This window comes from Harpia harpyja, chromosome 5 (assembly GCF_026419915.1).
Source record: "Harpia harpyja isolate bHarHar1 chromosome 5, bHarHar1 primary haplotype, whole genome shotgun sequence".
In the NCBI taxonomy this organism is placed as follows: domain Eukaryota; kingdom Metazoa; phylum Chordata; class Aves; order Accipitriformes; family Accipitridae; genus Harpia; species Harpia harpyja.
Window position 1 is genome coordinate 65853239 of NC_068944.1, and position 27426 is coordinate 65880664.

The window sequence follows — 27426 nt, forward strand, 5'->3', positions numbered from 1 at the left end:
CTCACATGTGAAGTACTTTGGCCATGAACTTCAAAGTGCTTCCCAAAAGGAGGTTGGATTGCTATTCCTGGTTTACAAATCAGGAAGCTGAGGAAAAAGGGAAGGAATCGTTTTGACTGAATTCATCTAGCAGCTGCTGGCAGAGGCAGGCAGAGACTCCAAGCGCTACCCATATACTGTGCTGCCTCTCAGCTCAGGGACCAGTCCCTGCCTGCTCCACTCCCCAGGTGCTCTGCTACGCGATGGCAAATGCCTACTTGGAAATCAGGCTGGTGACATGATAACAACAGCCTTCAAACCGTGCAGATGTATGGTTTCAAAGCAGCAGCGCTGATCAGAAATACCATGAATTAGTCATAATCTTATCAAAAATATTTTATTTATGAAAGTAACAATTATACTATACAACCTATATTGGAAGTACATTGAATAATTGCTAGAATAAATACAGGCAATTAATTCAATCTTTTTATAGAATGAGAGGATTTATTTGACATTTGAATGTTAACCCAAGCTTTAACTTACATCATAAATAGTTAAAAGGCATAGTCAAGTTTTTTTTTATTTTTACTGTTTCTTTTGCTTTTTTTTAATACTGTTCTATTTTGTAATCAACATGAATCAACTCTCTGATCATTAACGTAATATTAGTATGACTTTCAAGCAATCATGTACCTCAAGATAATCAGACAAATAAGGTAGTGTGTGTGCAGTTCATTCTACAGCAGAATCTATTCATGTCTGCATAAAAAAGAGAAGCTGAAAATGCTTCTAAGTTCTTTAAGCATCATATGCTGATTTCTGCTTTACCACAGTGCTTTTAATACCAGAATCTAAAAAGGGCATGTATCTGTATGCAGCTGGCTTTCTGTTGCTCTTTATAAATTAATTTAGGGCTCAATGCCACATTCCTTTGGCTGGTGAAGGACTGCAGAATTTAGTCCTGAATATTATTTCTCAAAACCGTGGTCCAAAATAAATGTCCAAGACTGATTATTAGGCACCAAGGATGTGATGGATTTGCTAAGGCTTGATGTTTTCTGATAAAAAAGTGGCTTCTTTTCTGGTAGATATGCTCTAGTCAGACACAAATTATTGGGCTCAGTACTGGGGTCTGTATTACACTGGATGTCAGAGAAGCTGATGTTTATATTTTCTGTAAACTGTGTGAAGGGCACTGCAGAAGTTTTATAGTAAGACACCCACTTTTTGAAAGTGTTGATTTTAAACTCAAAAATCTGAACAATCTGCTTGGTAACTAGCACATTATGAACACCTACGACCATCAGTGAAGTCGACAGTAGTTTTAGGTGTCCAATATTTCTCCAGATCAGAAGTTTTTTGACTCCTCAGGTCCCATATAAAATCAGTGGGAGCTTTCCTATAGCAATGTCTTTTCCAATGGCATGGAGGTCTGCCTTGCCTTATGGCTATTGCTCATGCCAGGGATATTATGCTCTCAGCAGAGAAGCAAATTTCTCTTTTAAAATGTTATCCAAAACAAAACCCCAAATTGCACATATCTACCCCTTTGGCCTTTTTTACGCCTTTTTTATGCTTGTATTCAAAAACTGACAATGTTGGGCCTTTCCTAATAAATGTCTTCAAAGAGCACATTTAAATGCCTTTTCACAGAAATAACCATTCATCAGTTGCAAAAATGCAGAGAGACTTTTTATTCTTTCTGTTGTGAACAATATCAATTCAGCACAAATTTGGGGGGGGGAAAGTATGATCTTTTTTCCCAAATGTACTTAAAAAGGCTAAAGAACAAAATGGTGGGGAGGCAGCTTTTTTTGGCAGATAGTAAAATATAAAATATGTGATTTAAAAAAAAGTTGGCTTAAAAATACACACACACAAATAATACAATAATATAAAAATACAGCTCAGCCAATGGCCTCTTAAAATTTACCTTTGGCATTACATTTGGCAGCCTAACACAAAAGACCCTTCCTATAAACAGAACTATAAAAAAAGAGAAGTTCATAAATTAGGTTGCAAGGGGTTGTAAGATCCTTTTCTTGATTCTCCAAATTCCTTTCCTTCCTGTCCACACACATAAGCATGACCAGTGAGGTATATAGAACATAACACTGTCAGGCGTATGCACAATAAAAAAAAGTGCATAAACATAGAAGTTCTCCCATTTTCTTGCGAACAGGTCGAAACTGTGTGGTTTGCATGTTCCCCCCCTTGGAAAAAATAAAATCATTTTTTATTGTTGGTTTTTTTTTTCCTTACTTTGGCAGGATGAAAATGAACCCAGAGGAATATAAATGTCCTATTCCCAGCAGCAATGATCCATTTCCCTTGGCAACATTCGTCTGATGCCACAGATACTACAAGGTCGTTGGGTTGCTTTACAACTCTCTGGGTAACTTCCCACGGAAACATCATACGTCTAGCACCATGTCATAGTGTTGCTCTTTCTTCCGCCTGCCACATTTGGTGATAAGAACCAAGTACAAAGTCAAAAGCATAACCCAGTAACATGCATAGAGTATTGTGCCAATGATGAGAACTGTCTGTTTTGACTCAGAAAATGGCTTTTTTGATTCCTTGTAGATAGTGAAAATTACGCCACCTAGGAGGATTGTAAACCAAATGGAGACTGGAATGAGTCCTATAAAATTAACTACAATGGTTTTTCTTCCTGATGTGCCCCACCCTGCTTTGTTTATCGTGGCAATTGCAAACATCTTTGCTGGCAGTAAACTTGACATGTACAACACTGAGTAGAGTGACATGAAAACCATGACAATGTTGCCCCTAAGGAAGCTGGCAAAGGAAGACTTTATCAGGCCCACTAACTGAACTGTCAACAAGAAGAGGAGGATGTTCCAGATTTTTCCCCTGTAGAAGAGCTGAATGACTGTGGCGATAAGGAAGAAAGGAAAGAATCCAGTGATTACAGCTTCATAGGTCATCCACAAATGGTGCTTGTGGAACCACATTGCATTATAAAGCCACTCTCTAAAGTACGATTTACTCCAGCGGGTCTGCTGATTCAGCCACCTGAGATACTCTATAGGTGTTTCGGTAAGGCACTTGGATCTAGCTGTGTATTTTGTTGCATAGCCCAGACTTAGCACTCTGTTAGTTAGATGCCTGTCATCTCCGAAGCTGCACTGGGAGCCCATAAATTCTTGATTGTACCAATCTTCCACAAATTCATGGAGTAAAGAGTTTCTGTACATTCCCAGAGGTCCGCTGATGCACTGTACACAGCCAAAATAGGACTGACAGGCTCTTTCTATGTTAAATGCCATCCAGTATCTCACGCTGCTCAGAAAGGAGATCCAGGAATCGTATTTGTTCAAAATCTGCAAAGTAAAAAAAGTTTTCATTTTAGATGAGCTCTTCAGACAGAAAATATACACATTGGATCAATAAGGAATTTGCAGAGACTAGAGCACCATTAGCTGAAATACAGGGGGAACATCACTCCTGTGTCCAACTCATGGTGAATCAGGACTTACCTTATATACAGTCCAGGACATTGACAGGAAGGGCGAGATGAAGCCTTCAAATGTCTGTTCCACCAAAAAGTATTCTCTTTTTCCTCGCAACCTTTCCTATTCTCCACCAAGAAACTTGTTTTCTGGCTCATTCTTCCTTTCCCTTCACCCCCAGTTAAGGACCTGCTGGACTCAGACTTTCCCGAGAGGAGATGGTGGACTCCCAGATGTGGCCTCCTGCTTCTCTGCCCGCCCCGCACACATCTCTGGGACTCACAGGACTTCTTCCAGCCCTCCTAAAGCTATGCCAGAGCATGAGAAAGGTTGAACACATGGTCTTTGGCCTACATTTTTGGTATCACAAGGCTGGCCCTAGAAGTTTGACCCCTGGACTATGTCCCCATATCTGACATTAGGTCCCCTGAGGAACAATCTGTCCTGATCTGTCTCTGTGGTACCAGCCCCGTTATGTTTCCCCAAGACACACTGTGATACTCCAATAGAGTCTTGCTTTGGCCCGCATAAAGGTCTCAGTCTTTCTTTTCCGTATGCCCCAAAGCTCACCTGAAGCTCAGGCCTACACTTAAAATACAACATAGACATAGTCTAGGAGTCTGAACACTAAATGGAGGTATGAGCGCATGCACATGCCCAAGTCCACGTCTTCACATCCAGGTTCTCAGCACATACCTTGTGCTGGGGAATGTGGCAAGGAAGTGCATAGCAGGGTGGCTGTGCCAGCTCTGCACTGATACTTTCTCAGTGTGGGGATTTTCACGGCAATCTGTGGCCTTCTACAACTAGAAAGCATTTCCCTGCAACTAGAAAAAAATAGGCTTTTGCTCTGATGGCCCTAATTTCTGTCAGGTTTGGAGGCCAAGGGCCAATCTTGTCTCTATTTCTATTTAATTCCAGAACATTTTAGAAGCAGCAGGGCTCGGGGATAGGCTCGAGCCTGGCTCAAATGTATTTGGTGGATGCTGGAAAGTGAATTGGGGAAAAAAAAAGCCCAGCACCTTCATTCTGTCACCTTTCCTCCCAGAGGACGCATGTCCTTCCCACGTCTCTCTGCAGATGCTTATGAACCTTCAGTATCAGAGCTGAACCCGTACTGTATCCCTCCAGTTGTACTCACAGGTGCCTGGCATCTCACATGCGTCGAGTGAGTGTGACACCTGGTTTGTGGTCAGTCCAGAGCCGCAAAGATATTCAGGCTTCTGTGGGAATCTTAATTTCTGGAGTTAAGAGCCACATGCCTAAAATACTTCTGACTATTGGGGTGTTCATTAGTAAGTGCTTGCCCATATAGATGGCCCTTTCTCCTCTGTCTCACATAAAAGCCCAACTGAGTAGGGGGCACCGATCCTAAGGCCAACTGAAATATTCATATGCATTTTTCTTTATAAATTGCAGCAGAAGCAATTGTGTCAAAAAAGAATAAACAGCCCTTTGCTGTAGCTGTCAGCCAAACTCGGCAATGCTGGAAATCCTAACAGAAATGGAGCTTGGCTGACTTGGGGGCTTTCCATTGTCCTGCCTGACAGAGATGCAGAGGAAACCCAACAATGCACAGAGTGCATAGTGCGCTGCATTTCAAAAAGGCTTTTATTCCTAACAATCTTGGCTGCCAGTAGTAACATAATTGAAGTGCTTGGGGTGCTGGACTTGGCTTTGGGAGACCTGTTCTCAATTCCCTGCTCCCCTATAGCTTTTCTTTGGTACCCTGAGCAAGCAATTATACTGAGAGACTCAGAGCTGCCACAACAGTCCTGACAATGCCATGGGGCCTGACATGCCAATGTATATGGGGCAGAATAATATTTGTTTGCTTTCTATGGGTGTTAAAAATATACAGTGCTCACATCCAAGAATAAGAATTTATGTTCAACAGACAGAAAGGTTAAGGTATCATGAGAGCCTCTGTAATGGTATCACAGTATATTCAACGCTATTCCAGGCAGGGAAATCTGTTGCAGTGCAAATAGTTGCTGAAACCCCTCTGTTAATCTGAGAACTGTCATACACACCTGCACATCACCTCCAACTCCTCCAACCATTGGATCTTCTTCTAAAACCTTTACCATCTCCACAGATGAGGCTGGATCAAGCATTGTATCTGAATCACAGACCTACAAGTAAGACAAAACAAGAACAAAAAAGGGTTAAGGAGCACACTAAAGAAGAAAATAAAAATCACGCGAGTGATTGTAGTGACTCTAAATGCATATTCTCCTGAATGCAACTAAATCTCACTTTGGAGTCTGCACGGATACTTCTGTTAAAGGCCATTTGTATCAGGCAGCAAGGAGTGGTGCTGAATGAAACAGTGCTTGTTAGGGCTGTGCATGCAAAAAAATCCTCTTTTCTGTATCAGCTTTATTTGTTTTACTGGCACACTGGGCTGGCTTCTTCGAATAAGATATGCTCTCAGAGATGGGGCACTGCAGAGCAAGACAATGTTTGTGGGTGTATGGCAGATTCCTGCTGAGCCCTGACATAAAGTTTCCCTGCATCGGCCGCATGGTTGGAGCACCCTGGTCAAATGCTTCCCATTGCCATATGAGGGAAGGAGCGAGGAGTTAAATTCCAGACATTTGTTATAAAAAAGAAATAGAAAAAGTCAACTCGGAGTCTGGGAAGAAACCTAATAGTTCTTTCACTCTCAGAAGGCTTTAGCAGTCTATGTAAGATGCATTTTGGATTCCAGAACAAACTCATTTTTAATTTTAGATGCATGATGTGTTATTAGTAGTGCAGGGATTTGACATTTGATATATAGAAATTATTTGCTATTTTCCTCTGGCATTCTTATAAAAAATATGTAAGGCCAGAAAGAGCAAGTCCCGAAGTACAGTACTCCACGAGACCAGGGCAGAAGTAGATGACACACAGAAGGCGTTTCAGCCACACAAACACTCCTAGTCAACTAAACACTGTGTACATTAGGAATTGGCTTTCCCCCGGAGAGTAGGAGGAGGGCTCAGACAGGCTGACCAGTCTGCAAGGCAGCTGGCATTGCTTTCGTTTGCTCAGAGAAGAATGACAGGGGCTGCAGCCTGTTTAAAACAAGCGGGTGTCTCCTTATCGCAGCTGCTGCTGCTGAAAGCGGTGCCACCATCGTCTGTAAACTCATTTCACAGGCAGCCAGAAACTGGAGCAGAGGAGGCTGTCCCAGAAACACCCCTCTAGCTGGCTGAATCCTGCCCTACGGATTTTCATACTGCTTCCAGTTTATCCCCATGTTGCATTCCTGTGATTTCAGATGGGGACGGTAGGGGCAAAAGTCGGTAGCTCTGCATGAACAACATATTAAGTCAGATTCTGGTGAGGCTTCATATCGGGTATCCTAATTTTGGTGTCCTTTCGTCCAACCTTTCAGTTCAGCCTAAGGCGTCTCTCTCCAGGGGAGCGGAAACTTTCATGTCTGGTCTATGAAGGGGGAGGAGAGTGTTTTGGGACTCTGATACGGACCAGACTCGAGCGGGGAGGTTACCTGGGATAGTCGGGCTGCATAGTTCAGGATGCAGCTGAGTGTCTGCCAACATGCTCCCCTCTGTGCTCACTCGGAGGGGGCCAAGAGGAGAAAGGTGATGAAAGCTCTCATATTTCCATCAGGAGAAAAGCCACAAGCATCTCCAGCTCCTGCTAACTTGGTGCATCCAGCTCCTCTCCCCAAAGGACTCATCCCGAGGAGCACCTCTGTAACCTGGCCAATATGTGCCTCCAGCTTTGGTGGAAAGCTGTCATCAGTGATAGCACTTGGTGACAGAAAGGGAGCAAAACAATTCTGCTGAAGAGGAGAAAGGATGCCTATGTTTTTATCTGGGGCTTCCTGCACAGACCTGTTGCTGAGTGTTTTGAACAGGGAATTTGCCGTTGCTGACCACCCAGGGCTCAGGCAGTGATACTCATCCCATTTCTTGTGACAGCGAGTGGTGGGCTGGGATCAGCTCCCTCCCCAGCTCCTCCGATTTCCCTCCAGCACTTGTCACTTGATGCAGCTGAGCAGCCCCACACTATCAGATGCATTTATCTATAGCAGAAAGACCTGCCCATGAGCAACATCATTAATCTGAGATGAGGAATCCTGAAAACACTGGATTTATTTACAAATTACCAGCATGTGTTCTGGGCATGCCAGCACAGTGGACATGTCTGGGTTTCTGGGCCAAACCTGACAAGCCATCATTTTCCATCTGGATGAGGTTTTTGCAGGTGAAAAGAGGACACGCCCAGAGAAAGACAGACACTTAGGAACCCAAATAAAACACACCAAGGTCTGCCCAGCCAGGGGTGGCCTAGCACAGCCCAAGAGGTAATTTGTCATCTTTCCACTTAAGGGCTTAGTGACCTAGAAATTACTGCCTTGGGTCACAGAGTTGCATGAAAGGGACACTCGACCTTATGCGAGCTGTTCAGATACTTGTTATACCCAGTGGCAGTTTAAGCTGCTTTGAGAACTTCAGGCTGCGCTGGTACCTCCATCAGCCAAGATGAATTGCATCCTGGCTGCCCTGACCAGCTCTGAACAGACAATATCTGCCAGTTTAACTCCTTGCACCCTCCTAACCTCTTCCAGGATGGAAATAAGCCTTCACAGCAGTTTCAGGTATTTAATGAGAGGCCACTAATGAGCAACAGCTCGTTATCTGCATTGGTCTGACTGCTTATGATTGCCTGTCCATAACCTGAAGGTGTCTTTTAAGAACTGTAAGGCCCACAGTTTCAGGGGTGGGCAACGGTGCTGACTGGTCCACTTTTTTAGTGCTTGATCGTCGATGCAAATTGCTCAGCCCTTAAAATGTCAGGCCTGTTTAAAGTAATTTACCCTGGGTACCCCCAAAGAACCATTCGAAATATCTCAACCTTCATTCATTCATAAAACAGAGCCACATTTTAGCTGCATTACATCATGACTGTGTAGTAGCCAGGGCCACCAAGGTGCTGCATTTCTAGTATAGATATGACTGTAGATGTGACTGTGGCATCAATCATTACTGCAGCCTTTGGTGGCTGCTTACAGGAGCATTGCAGTCCCTGACACATTCATTAGGACTTCTGAGCCAGGTCAGGAGCATTAATTGACTGAAAAACCAGAAATAACTCTTCCATTTTCTCAGTTTATGGTATGACTGTTGAAATAGAAACACTTTTTCCAGGTTCCCTGAACAAATGCAAGAGCTGGACTGAGGGAGGAAACTTGCAGAGAATCTGTTTCCTCCCTGCCTTCTCTCTCTGCAATCTGATACTTCTGTGCAAAGTGATTATAAAACCACGCTAATAAAGAAAACCAGCATTTTTATCCCATCATAGTCCCTCACAGCACAGAACCGAACTGCAGACAATGGAGAGCTTAAGCCCATTGTTTTCAGAGAATAAATCAGTTTCAATTTTGGAAGCAGTAGGGGATGGGTTTTAAAACTGTGCCTTACTTTCCCAGCTCCAATAACAGTGCAGTTCCCAGCACTTTTCAGTTTCTGCCCCTCCTGTGCATGGAGGACTCGCTGCTCTCAGCCCAGCTACTGGCAGCCTTTCCACATCCCTTGGACACTGTGCCTGTGGATGCTGTGCGGAGCGGAGCGTGCACACCCCACACACCCCCTCGCTCAAGGCTGGGCATGGACCCCAGAAACACAAACGGCTCAGCCATGCGGCTGCCCTGAGCCAGCCAAGAGCATCTCGTGGGGAGCTGCTGCTCCACTGGAGGAGACTGCCGGATGCTCTGAGGTCGGGAGAAGGGGGGAAGGGCTGAGGGTGGTTAATTAGGAAGATCATGTCACATTCAGTGGGATTAGTCAAATGAGCCTTGCTGGCCTTGATCGATATGGAAGGGTCCTCAGTGTCCAGCCAGAAACCCTGATCCCACCCCCCTTCCTCCACACACGACCTCTTCCCCTTCCCGCAGTCAGCAGGGCTGTTTGCAGGAGCAAGGAGTGCTTCCATGTGTAAGGCAAAAACATAGAAAATCTTTCACGGGATCCAAGGCAGCTGGAAAGAAATGTGTCTCTGCTGCTTTGGAAACAGGGAGAGAGGACCCAGCCTAGTTCATTTTTAAGTGAATAGTGTCATAAGGGCTTTAAAGGCCAAGTCGCGGTGAGTGAGGTAATGCAGCTGTAAGTGATGAAGCAAAAGCTCCTTCAGGCTTTAGCTGAAGAAATCTTTCTTTCAAGGCTGCACATTGACCCTTTTATTGAATACTCCGCATGGCCTTCGAAGCCTTTAAAATATCCCCATCTTTTTTACAGACTCCACCGCTGCTCCAAGACATTCCCTGGTGCCACCAAATACCTGTCTGTCTGCTTGCATATGGGGCCACTAACAACCTCACAAAATAAAACCTTATCCAAGATCTCAACCTACAGGAGCAGAGATGGGGTCTTCAGGAGGCCACTGGCTTTGTCGGAAGCAAAACCATTTGGATGAGGAGGCAGTACTGAAGTCTGGGAAAGGATTTCAGATTTCTCCAGTAGCTGGTGCACAGATTTAACATATTCATGGATAGGTTGACCATTTTAAAAGGTAGCAAAATACGCTTTTAACGGTCAAGCTGTTTCCAAATAGACTGAAAAGAGCACTGTGTTCATCAGGGACTAGGATGGCCTCTAACACGCTGCACGAAATATACAAAAGCTGCTTTCTTTCAAAGTGTGTTTGAATTGGCACTGACCTGGTGCTCTAATACCTACCTGTACATAATCCACGCTTCTCCCCAGTGCTTTGAATGCTGTGTACATTACTTCTCTTTTTCCACCCCATTTCTGCATGATGCAAACACTTTTGTTGGACAGGACCAGCTGAGATACATGTTGCATGCTCTCTTTGTGAGACTCATCCGTCTCACCCGGACCTTTGTCGTGGAAGTTATTACTCCAGATATAAGTGGCAGATTTGTCCCTACCCATGATTTCAGTAAATATGTCCATCATGTAAACGTCATCTTCCGAGTTCCCATCAATGACCATAACAACTTTAATTCCAGGGTAGGTCAATCTTTTCACAGAAAGTAAACATTTTCTTAAGTAGTCAGGATCCTCTTGATAGGCAGCAATACAAAGGGCAACTGTTTTGTTCAGCTTGATTGGAGTCTCTAGCGACCGCTTCATTTTCCTGTGCTCTAGGAAGGCAAACAGGCTTTGGATGATGAGATGTGATGCCAGGATAGCACCATAGAGTCCAAAGGAGAAGTAGTAGTTGTCTGTTTGGATGAACTGGTAGCCCACAATGTAAGCAGCGGTGATTCCCAGCAGGAGGGACACCCCGAAGAGGGTGGTTCCAAGTATTCTCAGGATACATATAAACCTCTCACAATACATCTGCAAAGAAGCACGGAAGCCGTTAGCAGAGCCACCACTTGCTGATATAAGACCTCGTAAGAGGTGCGTGTGGCTACAACATAGAGCTTGGCATCAACAGATACACCTTGTGCTTCTGGCTGTGTCACGGACTTACTGCATCACCTTGCTCAACATCTATTTGCAGTACTTCCTCCATGTGAAGTAAGATTCAAATACATGTAATGTACCAGGGATGTTTTCTACCATTTGTAATGTCCTCACAGAAGGTGGTCTCTGTGTCAGGATCTTATTTTGGCAGCCTGGGCTTGCTGAATGAGACCCTCTGTCATATTACCCTGGGGGGGTTGGAGAAGGGGCTTTTGGGCCACCACTCGCTTCATATGGTCATGGGTGAGCGGAACAGCTGAATGTCTGGGCAGCCCCTCCTCATCCCCCATCCATGTCATGACTGCATCCCACCCTGAATCGCTTCTGTCGCTTAGTTATATTAGCAAAAATATTGGAAAGACATTCTTAAAACAGATGTCTGAATGTATTTATATTTTTTTAAACAGATGTCTGACTATATTTATAATTTATATTTATATAATCAGACATCTGCTTTAAAAGGTCTTCTTAATTCCATTGCAAAAATGTATTATTCATACATTTGTGTACATAGATACATGCACGTGTGAGCATGTGTGTATAAGGCTAAAGCTTGACTGAGATTGAGTCTGTGGCAAAAGTACACATTAATTTAACAGAGCCAAGACTCCACCCTGGACTCAGAAATTCATTAGAACATCAGTTGATTCTGACCACTTCTGCATATTTAGGTTACCTGCCTGTAAAATCTTCTAACCTAAGCTCTGGGCTATGGAGGAGCTGGCTGGCATGGAGGGTGCTCTGGTATTCTTGAGACAAACTGATGTAGGCAGGCAGACAGGCATAATGTATTGCTGCCTAACTGCTTTTTCTTGACAATCACATTAACGACTTTACGTAACAGCTTTCTCAGAATTACAGGAAAGTTAATGACAATGTCTTATGTCAATTGATGTGTTTGACGTTAAGGACATAAAACAGATAATGTCTATTTAAGGCTAACCCAGCAAGCGCGTTGCAAGTCAATGAATCTGAAACTCATGCTTGAATATTTTGCTGAATTAGGACCTCTCAGAGTAATGGTCTTAATGTTTGTATTTCCTTACTATTATTCATATTTTCCCTGCTGCTATCATCTTGCTCGTCTGCTGATCATGTTTGTTTCACCATCTGTTGGCCAAAGCTGAAGTTGGAACAGCACTTCCTTACATCATATATGCCTTTAACTCTTTCTTGAAAAAAATACTACCAAGCTGCAGCAGCATAGCTGTCATCAATTATATTTCTGTCTGAAAAGTTACAGGCTTGGAAAAAAAAAAAAGTCAACACAGAATCACTTACAAAATAAAAATAAACTAGGCGAGCATAAAGTCTGAGGTTACAAAGACTATGCGTTTTTCCACTGGCTATTTAGGGTCTTAAATTTCAAGACAGGAGGAAGCCTCTTAAATGTATATTTGGAGACACTGTTAACGAAATCGGACCCTATCTCTAGGACTTCCTTGAATACTTAACGGCTGGGCTCCAACAGGTGCTATAATCACCCACCAGCATAAGGGACCATCCCTGCTCTGGCCTGTCTGAAAGTCTTTCACAATGGGGGTCATAAAGAAGCCTAATAAAAGATAGCTTATGCTTACCACCACTATAGGTGAATTAAAACTCAGTCCCCAAAATAGACTTGCTTTAGAAAACAGATTAAGTAATGGATCCCTTCTAGATTACCTTGAAGTCAAATAGCCTGTGTGTTTATTAATCCCTCAAGCACACAGAAGGTCACAAACATCAAGGTAAATGTTTCATTAACAGTGCAGTTGTACTCTGCTTTCCCATTTGGGGTCCACTATTTCTCTTCTCTTGCCAGAAATAGAAAATTCCTTTTAGTGAGTAGGGGCTAAAGTCTGCTTACATTAAGAATTATATGGCTGAAATAAATGGAGCGCTTGTACGGGTAGGGCTCACAGGATTTAGATTAAGATCTGGAGCGTTTACATTTGACTGACTATATACTGTACCAGCCTTCTTTTATATTAATTTGCTATTGCTTTTCTCTTCATATGAAGTGTTTCCACACAAAAGGAGAAAAAAAATAAAAGAATTCTCTGATCTTGTCATTACAGCACAGCTTCCCTCCCTTGCAAAAAACCAGTCTTTTAAGATCAAGAAATGGATTTCTGGTCTTAATAAAACAGCATTTTTTTTTTCTATCCTTTCACTGTCAACCTTGGGAAAATAAACTGTGTTTTGATCTAAATTCCTGGCTTTCATCAAAGAAACTTTCCCCTTTGTATGTGCAATTGAGGTTTTTATGTATAGTCTTTTAACTGACTGAATCTCAGGGAAAGTCTGGAAAAAGTTGCTCAATATTCTCAAGCTTTAGCACGTGAGCTGTTGATAGCTTGCCCGGCAGAACTGATCTTTATCAACATGAACGTGCCCAAACAATGGCAAAGAAGCCAAAAACTCTCCACCCTTCTCCAATAATTGAGCCAAGAAGTTGAAAGGAAATGACGCTTGTGCAAGTCTGGGACCAAAAATGAACTGCTGAGTCAAATACTAGCACCGAGGGTAGGGAATCGCTGCATCAGAGATTCTAAGGACAGGCAGTGCTGTTATGAGTATCTAGCCTGGCCTAATGCAGTGAAATGTAAAAGGACATCCTTCATAAGACATCAGTTGAAATCCATTCCTGAAGTTTCCTGAACTTGTCACACAAAGCTAAAATCAAGTATTATCAGAGAACCAGTGTACAGTACTGTGTTTTAACAGTGCAAGCCTAAAATAATGCCATGCTGAGTCAAGCTGAGTCAAATACTTGGTGAAGGAGAAACACCCACGTTAACTTTCAAAGCCACAATTACTTTTCAGTCATTTCACTGATAAGCACTCTTTCTAAGGGCTAGCAATATTTTTTCAGCAAAATGTAATTGCTTATAGCCAAAATTGCTATCACTACAGCCCTATTCAACAGCTGACTAATTGGTGGAGGGTACCGTACACACCTCTCCAAACCTCATTCGTATGATCAGTGCAGGTTAGTGTTTTGTTTATGTCTCAGCCTAATGGATCTTCAGTTCCTTGAGGGATTTAACCCAGTAAGTTTGTCCTGGGAAACAGGCACTGCAGCACTTAGAAAAAAAGCACCGCCTAGGCTAGGGATCAACAAAGATAATTGCCGGTCGTTTCTGTATACACATGGAACTGCTGCTACATGGGAACATGGTGTTGGAGTGAGGAGAGGGACAGAGCTCCTCACCTGCTGAGAAGGTGAGTTGGTGGGTTACCTTACTGTCTCTGGAGTCATACCTGGATCTTGCACTTTCTGGGCAGGTTTTTAACCAGTTCTGTAAAGCAGGAGGAGGAAGATAGTACCTGCAATGTTATTTCTTTATTATTATTTTTTTAAGAGTGAAAGCTATTTAGCACTGAAAGAAGTCAGAGGGTCCCTTGCTTTGCATCAGCCCTGAAGGACATTTCCAGGGGGCAATAAGATTGCACTGGCTGTGTCAGACTCTTTTTGGAGGTGCCTACGTCCCCCATGTACTGCACAGGAAGCCTGAGATAGGACTGCTAATTGTACTCTGCACTCTGGGTGCCTAAATCCTTTATGGGCACCTTCACCCCACCGTGCTGAACCCAGTACAAGCTTTACACAGCCTCCAGCAAACAGGCTCAAGGTTCGTATGCACAAGATGAGTGTATGTAGAAAGGCCTCACAGTCTACTACTGAGCAATTTGTTATCATGATCTTGCAGCTGTTTATTTCCATGGATGGAGCTGGTCAGTGCTAACCAGCACACCTAGTAGAAATGAAATATGAAAGCCATATGCTAAATCCTAATGCTACGTAGGCTGTTGGTGATTCAGTGACACATTTTGATTCACCAAGCGGTCCCAAGTATATATGTGCCTTGTAGCGACTGTACAGGAGGAGGCAACGTATGCCTTTTTGGAGGCTCCTCTGGAAAAGCATGGCCAAGAAATGAACCGCTGCATGTACCTGACATCAGAGTCCCCCTAGTGAACTGTTAGCGTTGTGTCTCTTTTGGAATCCTGATACAGCCAGACAAAGAGTGTTCTTTTTGGTCACACCTGTGATGAAGGAGAACTTATTCTACATTACTATTAACAACTGGCATAACTCAAAAGTTGTAGTCTTCTAACATTAGTTTCATGAAAGACTTCAGGTAACAGTTGACTGATACCTACACTGTACATATAATGACTGGGGTATTAACTCTAACACTAGAGATCACACTCCTGTCTCAGACTGAATAATGCCTTAGATCTCAAATTAGAAGAACATAGCAAAATATGATTGAGTTCTCTCTATTCTGAAAAAGATTTAGGCTAGCATTTAACTGTAGTTATGGTACATAGATCTAACTTTAATAAGATCTAGACACTTGACTTAAATTCAGCAGGTCCTTATGCCCTGCTTTGGACTGGGTCTTTGCTCAGCAAAGAACACTGCTGACTTCCATGGTAAAGTACCACCTTTTCCCCCCTCCAAAATCATATAGCACAGTCTGTCTGTATGGTTATTAACCAGCTTTCATGTATCCCTGAGAGTAACAGGACCTGGAGATAGTTCATTCCTTTGCAAAGTCAGGAGGCAAAGAGAAAAAAAAGCATAATTCGTTACTAATACACCAGAAGAGTAATAAACAGAGTAGGGGCAAATACACATCGAGAAAACCTATGTGTATTGGTGTCTGAACACATCACTACTATCTGCAGTCTGTTCACTTGTTCTGCAGCAGCCGTTGTGTAGCTGCTATGAGGACTAAGGAAGCTATCAGGTGGTCCCCGGCATCTGCTGATACAGGACATGGAACCAGTGACAGATGGGAGGTCAAACTGAAGTTAGCTTTGCTTGGAACACATGGGATGCAGCTCACTACATCATCTGTTTCAGAACTCATCTCTTATGTACAACACTCGAACATATTGCCATGTAGTACTTCTGGCTAGCTTTTCCCCAGAAGATTAAAAAGCAAGAGGGGGAGACACAGGAAGTTCGTACATAGAACGTAACGATTTGGAAGGTTGTTTCAAAAAATTAGCACTTTTTAATTTCAAACATCTGAAGACATTTTTAAAAAACCTTACACTGCAGAAGTCAGTATTTGTCTGGGAGTCAACAGTAAAGGTTCAGTCACAAGTGTGCTTATTTTGTCCGCTTCACCTTTAAAGGTTAAAAAGAGCTGTGCCTCTCTCTAGACATCTAGGGCTATGGCCACATCACAAAATAGTCTCATACTACAGGAACAGATCTGCAAAGAGGAACACCTGGTGCTGAGGGCCTAACTCCACCCTCGATACATTCTCATATTTTACTCTGAACTCAGTTTATTCAGACCCCATGGATTGAAAACCCATTAGGGTCTGAAAAGTGTGCTCCAGGGGTACATCTTGCAATTAGTTTCATTCAAGAGGAATCCAGTTCGTGTGCCCAGTGATCGCTTTGCAATACAAACCCAAGCAATTTGGTTGGAGAGAGAAGTACTTGTAGCATTGGCTTCAATAGCAGACTCCTGATTCAAAATAGATTGGTAATACAAACCAACCTCATGTACGAGGTCTGCACATCAGACTTGTCTGCAAATCTTTGTTGCAACCAGAAGTGCTGAGCACTGAAAATCTTTGAAAATGGCTCATTTTTACATGCCTGTATAGAAGCTGTATTCTTGAATGTCTACTAGTCATGGTCCTCTGAACCTTAGTGCTGAGGCTTTGGATTCAGCAAAGCATGTAAGTATGTCATTAAAGATAAGTGTGCACTTAAGTATTTTGCTGAAGAGGGAAATCAGTGGATAATATATCCCGCAGTTCTGTAGTGCAGGCGTAAGAAAAAAAAAAAATCTTTCTCTGTGAAGCTGCTATTTCTGGGATACTTATAATAAAAATGTATGCATACACTTGACAAATTTATTATAGAGATTAATCTCCCTTATGAAGGTTGTCAGAGGGGACATTGCTTAACCACTGCATTTCTTACATTAGGGAATCTTAGAGTGGACCAGGACTCAGACAATTAGGATTTTATTCCTAGTGTTGCCATTCACCTGCTGGGTGACCTTACGTAAGTGAATTCACCTCTCTCTGTCTCAGCTCCCTCACCTGTAAAATGGGAATCATGATCATGCAAGAGGTTCTTGGAGGTCTACAAAACCCCTCATAAGGCTTAGATTACTGATATTTGTAATGTTCCTCTTTCTGGTGTGATGTAGGACCCACTGGCTCTCTAGTTCCATATAACCGTTTTTCCTCAAAAAAAACCCAACAGAAAACCGAACCACACCACTTCCCATTTTCCTTGCCTATATTCACCTGAAGGTATAGTCAGTAGGGGTTTGTCTGTAATAAACACACAACTCTTACTCAGCAGGATGCCTGAGATCAGTGAGGTTGGCAACATAAAAGCTGACACATGTGGGTATAAGCGCATACAGCTACCGAGGGCCGGTTTGCACACAACCAAAGGAAGAATATCAACTTTTATAAGCCTTAAAAAACCCCAACCTCCTTCCTTGTGAGAATAATAGCGTTGACTTCAACAGAGCAGCTGCTTCAATGACATGAGCATGTTTGAGTACATGTGCGAGTGCGTGCATGCATGCACGCAGGCTGACACATACTGTATGTGGCCTTATACACATATACTCTGTGCGTATACACAAACCGTATCTGAGGGCTACAATTTTTCACCCAATATTTAGATTAGTTATTAGCCTTATTTTGGTGGCAAAATAAACCATTTATCTTTGAAGTACAAATGATTCCAGGTACACATTAATTACAAGCATAAAATAGCTGTCCAGACTCCCTCTTCTATTTTACAGCCTGCAGAGAGGAAACTGAAAAGTTATGTTACATCTGTACATCTTTACTGCAGCAGAGTTACCATATCTGGTGCTTTTGGTTATTTATCACTTCCAGATTTTGTCATGCCATTGATCTTCTGGAAAGGGCTCACATAAGACTAAAATTAACTCTGGGATTAGGTTTAAAATAAAGAACAGGATTAGTAATGATGGCAAACTGTATCTGCATGCACAGGCTTTGATCAGCAAATCAAGCACCTCCTGTCTGCTCAATGTATGTTTCCAACTAAACTGCCCAAATTTAGTCTCTTACAGGTTTGAGTAAACCACACGGAATGAATTCTACAGTTGTTGGTTGGATTTGTCCCTAATGTAGACAGTGATACATTAGTTGTTAAATTAACCAAAAGAAAGAAAAAAAACCCCAACCCCTCCCCCCTCAAATGCTCTAAGAACTAAATCAAGAACTAAATCGTATTTGTACTCAGATATTTTGGATTGTGGTAAAACAAAAATCTAGTTTAGAAACGTTTTCTGATTGCTGGTTACGAAGCCCATGGATGCTTTTGGCACAAAGCTGACTGCTCCATGCCTTAATCCAGCAAATAAATATTTATTTGGTGTTCACAGCTTGTTATCTTATAACTTGTTTATAAAGCACCAGTCATATCTTTTTTGACTTAGTTGAGTCCCATTACACTGAATGGAGGAGTAATTTGCTGCTTTATACGCTAATCTTGAATAGTAACAAAATGAAGCAAATTTGTTTCCACCCCATAAATATGAACAGCTGAGTGTGTTGCTAGTGAACTAGCATGGGAAGCTCTACTGAATCCAGCAGAGCTGCTCTTCCTACTGGGAAAACCTTTTCCCAGGTTTTTCTGCACTTGCCTGTAGGACAAGAAAGATTTACTAGCATGAAATAAAATCCTGGCTTTACTGACACCAGTGACAACACTCCTCTAACCTCGGCGGGGGCTGGATTTTGAGCAGTTTTTTGGGGAAAGAGAAGACATTTCACTGCCATTACCCCCAAATGACATGACCTATCCAGTCCCTGAAAGGAGCCCCAAGGCACCCACGTTACACGCCGTGTGCGCCGGAGAAAAAGCGCACGTGCCCCTATGGAAAGACGATCCATAAGGAAGGAGACCATGAAGCAGAGCGCCAGCGGGGAGGAACGCCTACGCCGTGGGAGACGTGGGGCCACCGCAGGCCCCGAGGAAGGGATTAGACGACGCCCACCCCGCGTGTTGTAGCGTTCTGGGGTCTTCTCTCGGGGCAGGGGAGTGGGGTAAATTCTGCCTCAAGGCCCCTTTCACCCTCTTCGCCAGCACGGCTACGCGGAGTCCGGCGAGACTCGCAAGAGCCGGGCCTCGGCCGTGTCCCAGAGACACCAGCTGACACTCGAACAGGTGCCGGCACGGGCCGTTGGGGTCGGCGGTCCGCGGAGGGCCGCCGGCGGGGTTCCCGGCCGCGAAGGAGACCCCGAGGACCCGCAGACTCCCGAGGGGTGAACACCGAGGGAGCGCCCGCGCGCGCCGCCCTCACCCGGGCCGGGTCCGCGCGGCTCCGCCCGCCGCCGCGGGGCTGCTCCTCCGGGGGAACCCCGGCCGGCCCCGCAGCCAATGGGGGCGGCGCTGGCTGCGTCACGGCGGGTGGGCGGGGCGCCGGGGGGGAATCCCCCGCGCTGCCACGTCACGGGGAGGGCGGCCCCCGCTCCGCCCGGCGGCGGTGGCCGTGCCCGGGCTGGCGGGGGCGGCCGGGCCCCCTGCCCGCAGCCCGGCCGGGCCCAGCGCGGGCGGCGGGGGCCTTCCCCGCCCGACGCCGGCCGGGCGCTCAAGGCGGCGCTGGAGCTGCCTTCGCCCCGCGCCCCCCTCCCCGCGGGCTGCGGGCCCCCCCGGTGTGACCCTCCTTCGGCCCGGCCCCCGCAGCCGCCGCCGGGCGCCGGCCCGGGTCTCGCCGGCGGGCTGCCCGACGGGGCGGGGCGGGGCGGCGGCGTGCGGCGCTGGAAGTTCGCGGGCAGCCTGCAGCTCCCGCCCCGGCGCGCCCCTCCTCTCCCGTCCCCCCGCCTCGGGAAACCGCCCGCCCCGCCCCGCTCCGCGCAGCGCGGCGCGGCGCCCGGGCAGCTCGGCCGCCTCGGTTTCTCCCCTCCGAGGCGGGAGCACAGCCCTCCTCCCGCCGGCCGCCTCCGCGCCTGCCTGCCTTCCTGCCGTCCCGTCCCTCCCTCCGCTCCTGTCACGTCCCCCCGCCCGGCCCCGGGTGCAGAGGCAGGGGACGGCCGGGGAGAAGCCGGGAGAAGCCGGCCTGGGCTCTGAGCAGGGCTCGCCTCCCCCGCTGGGCGCAGCGGAGCGGCTGCCTAACCTGTTGCTCCATTTTATTTTAATTTTAGGTTTGGGGTTTTGGGGGGGGGGGGCGCTCTGTGTGGTTTGGTTGGTTGCTGGTTTTTTTTGTTTGTTTGTTTTTGTTTTTTCCAAATCTTAAAGCTCAGCAATATCTTAAAGGGATTACACGGAGGAAGGGTTGAAGCTGAAAACCTCATTCATCCTCAGTGCTGTCCTATTTATTGCTGAAATAGGTGTAGCGTAGAGCCGGTAAGATCCTTCCCCAGCCCCACTGTATTTGGGGGATCTGTTTCAGCTTTCCTCCCTTGAATAGTGGGGATGGGTGGGAGGAGAGGGTCTTCTGCTCTTGAGATGACAGAAGCGTAATCATAAATCACCTACCTTGTTTGTCCTTCTGTCCTTTGGTCATAGAGGGGCTCCAGCCAGCTGTGTGGTCTCACGTACCGTTGCTCCCGCTGAACAGTTTCCAAGTTTGAGGTAAAAGATCAAATCGCACTTTTCAGGGACTTACTGAGACGCTCAGAAATAAAAAATAATTAAAAATGAAAATAATTAAAAAAAATCGTTTAAGGCTATTCAGTCCTACTCATTTTCTCCCACGTGTTTTCACAATTACCATGTATTTGTCTTTCTCTGCTTCAGTTTCTAGCTCAAAGTTGTGGGATTTTTTTTTTTTCAAATAATAATAATAAAAAAAAGTTGGAAGTAATAAATTAGGAGTTAGTTTCTCGTGGTCGAAGCTGAAGCTCTTATTTCAAACCTGGCTAGCCAGGAGCCTGGAGAAGTTGCAAGGCAGCGTCTGAAAGTTTGAGATGTACAGCATCAGATAAAGTCTCTTTGGTGATGCCTTGCTGACCGAGTAACTGTTTCAATGAGGTTTCTCAGCAGCAGCAGCAGCAAACGGGTAATATTTTCCAGACGTCTTTTTCTTTCCTGCTGCTGCTGCTGCTTTTCTGCCTCCTCCACGTTATGGGGTCTTTTAACAAGTGAGACTTGAGTTGTTTTAATAGGCGGAGGATGGGAAGAAGGAGGGGAGGGAACTCCTGTAAAAAAAAGAAACCAACCCTGCCCATTGAAATGATCTCAGCCAAGGACCAGTTCAGCGGCAGGAATTCAATTAGCTAAGTTGCAAATTTTGCAGAGAAACGCAATACACATACGTTGCCACCACCTGATTTCCTCTTCGTGCCCCGTAGGTAGGGGTGAAACCCCCACTTTCCCCACTCCCTGCATCTCTGGGCTTGGGGTGTGGGACTCGTCCCTCCCACAGCCACTATTCGGCTGGGATGGTTTTTGCTGCTGCTGGTTTTTATTAATAAGGGAATTGCCTCTATGAATGGATGAACTTTGCAGTTTCCAATCCTGCTTTACCCATTCACTCTCGGAAACATTTGCTGTAGTAAATACCCAGGAAAGCTCCCACTGGCATTAATAACCATGCCACTTGCGTTAAAACAAGCCAGGAAACACGTTAGTTTAAGGACTGGAAAACTGTGGTGTTTGGGGGTTTTATTTTATTTTCTTTTATTTTTTTTAACCAGAAGTGTTCACTCTGTGCTCTATTGATGGTTTACAGTCAGCCAGGGGCATCGGCAGTTACCAGCACACCCCACCGCCTGCCGCCCGCCAGCAGCTTTCACTCGCCCAGACGGGCTCCTTCCCTTTGTAACTCCCCTCCGCCTCAAAGGCGGATTTCCCCGCTTTCGAGCCCCCGTTTCCACTTGAAATGATTTACAAAAGGCACTAGGTGGCACTGTTGAAGTGAGAGGAGCAATACGGAGCCTGGTGACACCCAGGGCTGGGACCCGCCGCCGGAGCGGGGCCGCTGCGCGGAGCCGGGCTGGGTGCTGCTGTGGCTCGCCGTGCCCTGGCAGGACCCTCTGGGGGAGGATGGCGGGGGGGGGGAAATCAGCTTCTCATTCCTCCGTGCTGTTTTCTCAAGGACCACAAAGGTCGCTGCTTGGAGGCGTCGAGCCCACAAAGGGGACCGCGTCCAGACACCGTTGGGAAACGCGGCGGTGACTCCTCGCCGAGTTATCGCCCGTCTTACCTTCTGGCGTGGGAAAACTTTGCAGCGCACGGGGGGACTCCTTGTGCGCAATAAATGGTTTAAAGTCGATGGTTACTTAGGCTGGGGATTTTTTGGGTACCTCGGGGAAGCCGTCAGGCTTTCAGGTGTGCTCAGACACTGCCGAGGGGAAGAGTGGCTTTAGGATGTGCCTCGAAGTCGAGCTCCTTGGGCAATTGGTCTGCCCCAAAAAACGAGTCTGCCTCTAGTTTAAGCCAGAGTTTTGTGGCTGTTTTAGCCTGGCAGTACCAGGGAAAGCAGCTGTCTCACTCTCCTGCTTTGGGCTCCTCATTCCTGTCTCCTCACTGTCCCTTTCCCTATGTCCCGAGAACTGACGTAGGTTAGAAAATAGTTGTTTGGGGAGAGGGAGCAGCAAAAAAGTAAGAACAGGTAAGTTGGGCAGGGAGAAGGCAGGACAACTGCTTTTGGCAGCAATCTGGTTTATGATGGTTTAGTGTCCTTAAAAGCACAGCATGGCTTAGCAAGCGTGAAGTCCATCAGGGCTTTCAGGCATCCCTCTGTTTCAGGTCTTCCTCCTTAGGCAGCACCGTTCCCATACTCCAACCACCTCCAAATGATCTGTGTTACACCTCTTGCTCCAGGGCCCAGCACATCTCTCTCATCAGGCAAGGGGCAAATTGCAGTGTCTGCTCCAAGCAGGGCCAGAGGGCAGAAGTGTGTCGAGGGCTACTGAACCCTCTGTCCATACTAGCCTTCCTACCACCCAAATATCTAGTGTAAGCCAAGTTTATAACATGATGAACACTTGTCATTTAGTTAGGCAAGGAGCTACCACCAAGCTCTGCTACCATTGTACATGTAACCAAGTCCTCCACGTCGGTGTGAGTCCTAACGCATAATTTCCTGATGTTAGACTTTCTCTGGTGCTGCCAGAGGCAAGAGAGGATTAAGTTTTAACACAGATGCCCCAAGTCTGTCCTTGAACATGGCTACCCCCAAAGCTATCCCCAAAGCTTGGGGAGCTGTTGCCACCAGCCTCTCTCAGGCTCCCTGGGCACTTGTTTGCCTTGTCTTGATTCAGGGACACGTATGTCCTGCACAGGGGCCTTCACATCTAGGATAATTTCTAGAGGGTGGTGGTGGTGGTGGTGCGGTGGTTTGGTTTTTTTCTTCTTTTTGTAACCAAATGTTACAAATGAACGTTTTCAAATGAGTATTTGTTACAAATGAACTATGATTTGTTTGTTTGGGTTTTTGTTGTTGTTGTTGTTGTTGCGTTTTTTTGCATTCCACCTTTTAATAGTTTAAATTTGGAGGCTGCACGTCTCCTCTACCGATGACTGTATATTGCTCTGGAAATACACAGTGTCCCATTGGCTTAATCCCGTGCTCTTTAGGTTTGAACAGGGATCAAGAGACAGAGTCTGGTGAGGCACAAATCTTTGTGTCCTGCTTGTATTACAGGGGCAGCAATAGCAGCACTTAAATCACACTGAAACTTTGTTTTAGAAAATGACATAATGGGAGTGGTGAGTCTCTCATGTCCACAGCTACTTTCTTCTCAGCCATAGCTCATGTTGTGTGATCGTGCTGTCAGGGCAAGTGGGATAACGTAGGTCACCGAAGCTAGGTTCGCCTACCAGGAAGGAATTAAAAGTAGGAGGATATGATTAATGCCAATCCACGTAGTGCTATAGAAAACAGATGTAGATGTGTTTCATTGAAAGTGTATCACATCTACCGTTATATGTTATGTTACATCTACATGGTTACCATTATCAAACAATCCTGTTTTCTAGTTGGGATTTATAATCACAAGTAGTGGGGAAAAGGGTCTTCTTGGCTGTCACTGTCCACAGGCATAGATGATCACCAGTAGCAGGAAAATAATCTTAACGAACTAACCTGACTTCACTTTCTAGTGAGGCAATGGGTTTGTTTGACAGAGTTCAGACAAAATATATTTGGGGGGGGAGTTTGACATACGCTATGGTTAAATAAATTTGTTACCGCAGAGCAAATTAGGGGATGAATTGATGGCACGTTAGACACTCTCCAGGAACTACTGAGTACTTGCTTTTATCCCAAAGGGATGGCTCCATATGCATTTTTCCTGCCTCTTCTTTCCTATCACCCTTAAATATGTCAATCCTTCCCCCCCATCATACACACACACATACACACATGTCAATCTAATCCCTCGCTTGGACCAGCAGAGTTTGCAGTGCTTAACTGATTGTTTCAGTGAACTGATCTGTGTTGAAGACAGCTGCAAAGCATGAAAGCCATTTCTTACCTACATGTATGAACTGGCTGTCCCGGGTGAGGGGAATGGGGATGTTCTTGGGTGGAAACAAGCAGCCAGTAGTAGCTGGCAGCAGGACTGCCCTAACCAGTGTCCTCAGTAGCATTGCTGGCAGGAAAATACAAACAGAGCTGGTCCCTCCGTGAAGCTGAGGTGGCTGAGCCCGTCCCATCCACGCTGAAGGGCTCTTATCTCGCATCTTCTCTAAGGTAAGGATTTACACACTCTCTTTTACTGCAGATCAGCTACTGTGCAGAGCTTATCAAAAAGAAAAGCAAGAAGCAAACTGTTTGCAATGCACAGCTGTCTTCACAGTAAGAAACTGAGAGGTAATAAGGATCTTTTTCATGTAACAGTGAAAAGCTAAAAGTAGAAGATAGACATATTCAAGCTAGGCAGGAGGCATATTTAATAGTGAGCTTTCTTTAACAGTTGTCTGAATGATGAAGGGGAGTGGTGGATTCCTATGTTTTGAAATCCTCTGGATGCTTTTTTGGAAGCTACATTTTAGTTCAGTGCAATTTATTGGACCCAGTACAAGAATAACTGAATGGATTTCCGTAATGAGGATGTCAGACTAAGCGATCTAGCAGTTCCTTCCATCCCTAAACTCCAAGAAACTACCAACAAGTGGACTGACATGTCAGGTGCGTTCCACACCTATTTCCACATGTAGCGGATTCTGCTGGAAGTTACAGAAACTGATATGGATGTAAGTGAAAGCGGAATCATGCCCTAAATGATGATTTTATGGCAACTGAGAATTCACTTGCAGATTTTAATATAAATGTCATGGGCAGTTCGAGGCTCTTGAAGACTGGGTGCACGCAGACCTAAAACTCTGTGGTTATTTTCACTATATACAGAACCATTTTAGAGGCCGCCAGTGTTCTGGGCTTTTAAATCCAAGGTTATTTATAAGTGAAGCTTTGCAGGATCTGGAGAAAACCACTGGTCTTTAAAATGAAGTCACTCTTGCAGAATTGAAACTTTCCAACAATTTCTCTTTCATATAGCAGAGAAAGGCATAACTCGAAGCAATGGTTAGAAGTTAATAACAGACAGGTTCAGACTAGAAACAAGTCATGCACATTTGGATGTGTCCAGAACTCTTGGCTAGAATGGACTGTGACTGTCAGCAAAAATGCCCTTCAGGACGGTTTGAAGTAATGAGTTTTAATGCGTAAACAGCATGGAGTAGAAGTAAAAGCGGGTCAGTTAGAGGTTTCTTTTGTGAAGTCTAATTTAAGAGAAATGACTTAATCACATGCCTGTAGTCTAATGTGACAGTAGTGAGAGCCCAGTTTAGAATGACTTGATGTTATTTTTAAATAGCAGCATTATAGTCTGTGTAGGATCCATAGATAACACCACACAAAACAAAGAGCACATGCAATTGAAAGACAGATCTAAAACCAATGACTGTGCTAGTAAACTAAACTGACCAGAGCCAGGCAGGTCAAGGCTGGCACATATTCATCCACATTATTTCACTGCTGCCAAGCCCCTGACAGGGCTGATCCTGACCAGTCTGGAGAGCCCTACCATCCCTGAAGAGGACCAGTTCCCCACCTGGGAGGATGTCGGGGCTTTCACCTCCAATGGCCGCTCACAGAATGGGGACATACTCCTGTACATTCCCAGCTGCCTTCAGATGGAGAAGCTGGACAGAGTAGTGGTTTTTACACCCACCAGCATAGCAGTTTTTAGAAGCCTCCACGACTGATTGGAGGTAGTTGCCTTTATTAATTGTCCTGTTGCCTAGGCAGGGCACTGAAGTGGTGCAGCTGGTCACAGCCTGCTTGCAGCACTGCCCTGGCCTCTGCCAGCCTGGGGTTTGGAGTTGTCCTCCCAATACTGCTGCCAGCTGAGGAAGTGCAGTCATCCTCAGCTGCCATGTGGGAATGAAAGGACAGGGATCTGGACCCTCCAAGATGCTTAATTATAATTAAAAAAAAAAAAAAATTGAACTGAAATTTCAATTTTCATTGAATTTCAATTTTCATTAACTGAAATTAAAAAAAATGAGTGAGACTTTTCTAGAGTGTATGAATTTTAGTCGGGGGCTTAGGACACCCCTTTTATTCATTTTTAGGGTGCTTTTTTGTCTCTTGCTGGTACTTACCAACCAGTTCACCCAAACTTGCCACTTTACCTAAATAATTACATGGCCTATTGCTCACTTCCCAGGAGCATGATTCACACTGCAGATCAGTGGAGGAGGTGAATACTATTAAACGGACAGCCCCTCCCTACCATCACCAGCTCAGTGAGAGATGCCTCACCATCCTGCAGGCATCTGAGTACAGCTGCCCCAGGAGACCCCAAGGGATGCAGCTGCACTCATACGAGTTGGAGGCCCATTTTCTGCCCATGTTGTATGAAAATCTGCCAGAAATCAAAGGGCACATGTATCTCTTGTTCCTTTCTCTGGAAGTCCCACATCAGAGCAGTAGCTCTGAGTTAGCAACTCATTTTCCATCAAAAGTAGCTAAAAATCAGGAGTGAACCTAACACTTGTGGGGTGCTGTGCACCTCCTAGTTGGCTGGTGAGCAGCGTGGCTGTGCGATGTGTCTGTGACATGCAGACCTTACAAGGAAGGGTGCACCTCGAGATCGGACCCAACACACTTGTCTACAGCAACATCTTATGTGACATCACTAACAATCAATTGCTGCCCCAGGAGCCTGGTTTTGTCCATATTTTTTCTTGCCTGGGATATGCTGTTAGGCTGTGGGAAGGGTGCAGGTCCCACTTTGCGGAATTCTCCGGCCTTCATGGATTTTCTCGACATGTGGTCTGGGTAGGAGGCTGGGTTGCAGCGTACAACAGCTGAGCTGTTTGGGTTATTGGATGGTCAGGCGGTCACTTAGTTGCTGAAGATTTTTGCCCCATGTTACACAATGCATTTAGAGTGTGTGAAAATGTCTAGTAGTGTTGCATTGAGGAGCAGGAAATGAACCTGAAGAGAGCAGGCCTGCTTACAAATAATGAATATCAGAGAGTACTAATGATCCCCAGCAGCTTGCACACAAAGAAGGCAAGACCTCATCACAGGCAAACACAAGCCAAATAA

General features: G+C 45.3%; 1 protein-coding gene across 1 annotated transcript; it reads right to left on the reverse strand.

Annotated features, from left to right (window-relative positions):
• Window positions 1-454: 454 nt before the first annotated feature.
• On the reverse strand, window positions 455-20990 carry HAS2 (hyaluronan synthase 2). Its single transcript, XM_052788368.1, has 4 exons — window positions 20397-20990; window positions 10148-10774; window positions 5489-5590; window positions 455-3326 (listed from the first exon to the last, which is right to left on the reverse strand). The coding sequence occupies exons 2-4, from the start codon at window positions 10772-10774 to the stop codon at window positions 2397-2399; spliced, it is 1659 nt and encodes a 552-aa protein (XP_052644328.1). The 5' UTR covers window positions 20397-20990; the 3' UTR covers window positions 455-2396.
• Window positions 20991-27426: the final 6436 nt, after the last annotated feature.